Source organism: Engraulis encrasicolus, chromosome 14, assembly GCF_034702125.1.
Source record: "Engraulis encrasicolus isolate BLACKSEA-1 chromosome 14, IST_EnEncr_1.0, whole genome shotgun sequence".
In the NCBI taxonomy this organism is placed as follows: domain Eukaryota; kingdom Metazoa; phylum Chordata; class Actinopteri; order Clupeiformes; family Engraulidae; genus Engraulis; species Engraulis encrasicolus.
Window position 1 is genome coordinate 13,121,200 of NC_085870.1, and position 5,000 is coordinate 13,126,199.

General features: G+C 47.4%; 1 protein-coding gene across 1 annotated transcript in view; it reads left to right on the forward strand.

The window, feature by feature from the left end:
• Positions 1–5,000, forward strand: part of LOC134463109 (chemokine-like protein TAFA-1) — a 199,632-nt gene that overhangs the window by 189,794 nt on the left and 4,838 nt on the right. The window contains exon 4 of the mRNA XM_063216350.1: positions 2,099–2,223. Within this exon, the coding sequence (XP_063072420.1) occupies positions 2,099–2,223 (125 nt within the window). The remainder of the gene's footprint in view (positions 1–2,098; positions 2,224–5,000) is intronic.

Sequence of the window (5,000 nt, forward strand, 5' to 3'; positions counted from 1 at the left end):
TCAGCCTGTCTGTGTATGTGCGTTTGTGCCGAGACAAACAATACAGCATGGCATACAATATAGTGTGTTGACACCTGCCCATACATGTGTGCCGAATTTACATCTATGTCTGTGAAGGAAGGTCGTCGACTTTGTCACCTGTGTGTGTGTTTGTGTGCGTGTGTGTGTGTGTGTGCAGGGGCAGTTTTATGGTTGGGCTGACCGGACAATTACGCCATCGCAAAACATGGCGAAAATTCACCACCAACATAGCATTAAAAAGCATTAAAATGTTATTTCTGCTGAATTTCTACATTATTCAACAAATAGCATGGCATTAGCTGTATTTATCTTCACTTATTTTGGGAATGGGATTGGTGCATCGGTGGGGCATTGCCCATTGTTGGATCATCTGTGTATGTGTGTCAGCGTTAATTAGAAACATCTTTTTGTGTCTCAGGAGCACAGGATGGGGCGTGTGTGTGTGTGTGTGTGTGTGTGTGTGTGTGTGTGTGTGTGTGTGTGTGTGTGTGTGTGTGTGTGTGTGTGTGTGTGTGTGTGTGTGTGTGTGTGTGTGTGTGTGTGTGTGTGTGTGCAGCCTGATCTCCAAAAATTCCGTGCTCCTGGACACGGATGTTAAGGACACGAAATCTGTGTCCAGGAGCACAGATTTTGCCAAAATTCCGTGCTCCTGGACACGGAATTGTTTTCCATGCTCCTGGACACGGAATTGTTTTCCGTGATGGGCACACGGAAGTGCTTTCTAAAGGCTATTACCACAGCACTGTGTTAACTCTATCATTAGAAAATACATACCAAATGCTAATCCCAAACAAAATAATGCTATATTTATTTAAGTTGTGCCCTGACCAAAACAATCCCTAACCCTAACCTGTCAGTAAGAAATGCTTTTTTGAGAAAAAATATTTTAAATTAGAAAAATCCTGAGAAAACACAAGACTGTGGAAACAGAGCTGTGGGAGTATAGAGAGAGCACTTCTGTGTGTCCATCACGGAAAATAATTCTGTGTCCAGGAGCACAGAATTTTGGCAAAATCCGTGCTCCTGGACACAGATTTTGTGTCCTTAACATCCGTGTCCAGGAGCACAGAATTTTTGGAGATCATGTTGGTGTGTGTGTGTGTGTGTGTGTGTGTGTGTGTGTGTGTGTGTGTGTGTGTGTGTGTGTGTGTGTGTGTGTGTGTGTGTGTGTGTGTGTGTGTGTGTGTGTGTGTGTGTGTGTGTGTGTGTGTGTGTGTGTGAGTGAGTCTGAGAGACAGAGCGGAACAAAGAGAGAGATGTCCAATAACAGTATGATATGTGTCTGTCGCGCGCACCTGTGTGTCAAAGACTTTTTTTGGGAGGGGTTAAGCGTCAGGTGGCGCAACAATACTTATTGCCCATGAATTAATTAGTAATTGGTGGTTGATATGCTGCAATGAATATGCTTTTTAGATAGTCCACTAAAAACAAACAAAGGAGAAAAAATCCATACAATAGTGGCACTGGCTGTCACTAATGCTGCTGAAACGTCTCTGACCCATCTACACCTACTTGCCCGTACATGTGTGTGTATATATATATCTGTGAATGACGTCCATAGGCCTACAGCAACACGTGTGTGTGTGTGTGTGTGTGTGTGTGTGTGTGTGTGTGTGTGTGTGTGTGTGTGTGTGTGTGTGTGTGTGTGTGTGTGTGTGTGTGTGTGTGTGTGTGTGTGTGTGTGTGTGTGTGTGGGTGTGTGTGTGTGTTTGTCTGTCTGTCTGTCTGTCCCTATTCCTGGGCTGGCGTATAGTGTCTATCGTGAACTGTGATCAAGAAGTGGTGGTGTGAGATAGAGACAAGTCAATACAGTATGCCATGCGATACATGTGTGTCTACACCTACCTGGCTGAACATTGTCTGAATCTGTATCTGTTAATAAAGGCCATGAAGGACCTAACACTAACGACTAACGGACCTAACACTATGTGTGTGTGTGTGTGTGTGTGTGTGTGTGTGTGTGTGTGTGTGTGTGTGTGTGTGTGTGTGTGTGTGTGTGTGTGTGTGTGTGTGTGTGTGTGTGTGTGCGTGCGTGCCTGTGTGTGTGTCCCCGTCTCCTGTTCTCCCTGCCGTATAGCATCCATCGTGATTGGGAAGTGGTGGTGCGAGATGGAGCCATGTCTGGAGGGAGAGGAGTGCAAGACGCTGCCCGACAACTCTGGATGGATGTGCTCCTCTGGGAACAAGATCAAGACCACCAGGGTGAGACATCCTCCTCCACCTCCTCTTCCTCCTCCTCCACCTCCTCCTGCTCCGTCACACCTCCTCTTCCTCCTCCTCCTCCTCCTCCACCTCCTCCTCTTCCTCCTCCACCTCCTCTTCCTCCGTCACTCCTCCTCCTCCTCCTCCTCCACCTCCTCCACCTCCTCCTCCACCTCCTCTTCCTCCTCCAACTCCTCCTCCTCCGTCACACCTCCTCCTCCACCTCCACCTCCTCCATCTCCTTCCCCTCTTCCTCCTCCTCCACCTCCTCCTTCTCCTCTTCCTCCTCCACCTCCTCCTCCTCCGTCACACCTCCTCCTCCTCCTCTTCCTCCTCCTCCTCCTCCTCCTCCACCTCCTCCTCCTCCGTCACACCTCCTCCTCCACCTCCACCTCCTCCATCTCCTTCCCCTCTTCCTCCTCCTCCACCTCCTCCTTCTTCTCTTCCTCCTGCACCTCCTCCTCCTCCGTCACACCTCCTCCTCCTCCTCAACCTCCTCCTCTTCCTCCTCCTCTTCCTCCTCCTCCTCCTATGTTACACCTTCTCCTCTACCTCCTCCTCCTCCTCCACCTCCTCCTCTTCCTCCTCCTCTTCCTCCTCCTCCTCCTATGTTACACCTTCTCCTCTACCTCCTCCTCCCCCTCCTCCTCCTCCTCCTCCACCTCATCCTCCACCTCCTCCTCCTCCTCCTCTTCCTCCTCCTCCTCCTCCTCTGTTACACCTTCTCCTCCTCCACTCTTCCACCTATTGTACACACCACAGACTTAAATTCACACATGAGACTTGCTATGTGTAGTGTGTGCAGTGTGTGTGCGTGTGTGTGTGTGTGTGTGTGTGTGTGTGTGTGTGTGTGTGTGTGTGTGTGTGTGTGTGTGTGTGTGTGTGTGTGTGTGTGTGTGTGTGTGTTCGTGTTTGTGTGTGTGTGTGTGTGTGTGTGTGTGTGTGTGTGTGCGTGAGTGTGTGTGAGTGTGTCTGTGTCTGTGTCTGTGTGACTGCGTGTGTCTGTGTTTGCGTCACAAAGTAGATTTATTTTCTGTAGGTGGTAGAACAAAGGTCTCCATCACTGTGTGTGGGTCTGTGTCTTTGTGACTGTGTGAGTGACTGTGTGTGTCTTTGTTTGCGTCACAAAATAGAATATTTCTTTTTTTGTAGGTGGTAGACCAAAGGTCTCTATCGTTGTGTGTGAGTGTATGTGTGCGTGTCTGCGTGCGTGCATGCAGACGCGTGTTTGTCTGTATGTGAGTTGGTTCTCAAAGAGGTCACTAAACAAAAACACAGAACAATTCCCATTGTTCAGTATCCCGTATCTTACCTGACATCTAACCTTCTCTGCTGATACAACCATAGCCGCCATCCGACAATATACCGTATGTAACTTACACATGACGCAAAGAAAAACGCAAAGAAAAGTATTGAAAACTGACCTTGGGTCAGGCTCCGGAACTCCACAGAGCCTAAGAGTTGAAGCATACAGGATTAGGGCTGGGTAAAATAATCAGGTTAATCGATAATCGATCGAATCGAATCGAAATTCACATAATCGATTCACAGGGCACAAAATCGATTTTTTTGATTCTTTTTCGTTTTGTCCTTTTGTTGAATTTAGGTCTATGGAAAATACCCAGTAGGTATTAGTCAATAAGACCTAGGCCTACTTATTACAAATTAGCAATCTGTTAACACTGTCAAGCCACAGCCCTTTGACATTTTTATATAAAAATAGGCAACAGCATCTTTTGGGGGAAATTCTGGCACCAAGAAGGGAACGGATTGAATCGACTCGGAATGAATCGAATCGAATCGAATCAATCGATTCAAGGTCCTAAGAATCGAAATCGAATCGATACAGGAACATGGCTGCAATACCCAGCCCTATACAGGATACAGAGAAGAGGCGTTCAGCAGCAGTAGCAGACAGCTACAGCCTCCCTCGCAAGCATGTCAGACCATTTTTATAAAGACCTGCACGGTAAATCTGAGTGTTAATTTTACACCAAGAGAGATGTGGACCAACACCAGGAGTCTTAATTCAACACTGTAAGAGTTGAATGAACACTGTCCAATTTACAATGTACTATTGTATGTAGTATATACTGGCCTGCGTTCAGATCAGGGGTGGAACTTATTTTTTTTCCCCACCTAGTCACTGAGGCAGGTAGATTTTAAAATCTACCAGTCACTATCTATTTTTACCACTAAAAGTGACTGGTGGGTTGAAAAAATTCCCCGTCAGCCCTGAAATGTACCCGTCCTTGGCGGGTGGACGTATTTCCAACCCTGGTTCAGATGAGGGGCTACATGGGAAAAACTAGCCCAGGCAAAGGCTGTCGGTGCTGAGTAGCAGTGCCTTGATGTTACCTGACACAAAACAAATGCACATCTATGGGGGCTCTCTCTGTGGCTTCATGTAGGCATACCAAAGGTCTGGCGCGAGAGTGTACACTAGGCTACCACGATACCAGAGAAAGAATGAATTCTTCATCACAGACGCTATAACCTCGTCCACCTTGTGCAAGAACTGGAATCGTGGTCTCATATAGGGCAAAGCTTGAGGAGACATATAAATGTTCCCCGTGCAACTAAATAAAATCAAGCATAAACCCTCTGTGTTCAGCAAGTGTGAGGCAATTGATCGCCAATATCAGCGATGAAGAATAACGTTGCACCTGTTGCGCTCTGCAGCCTGTATGCAAGCCCACATGTGGGTGGGAGGCTGCCTGAGTGCAGGCATGAACAATGCTGCTGACGGTATGGATGAACCAATCGGTATTCACCTG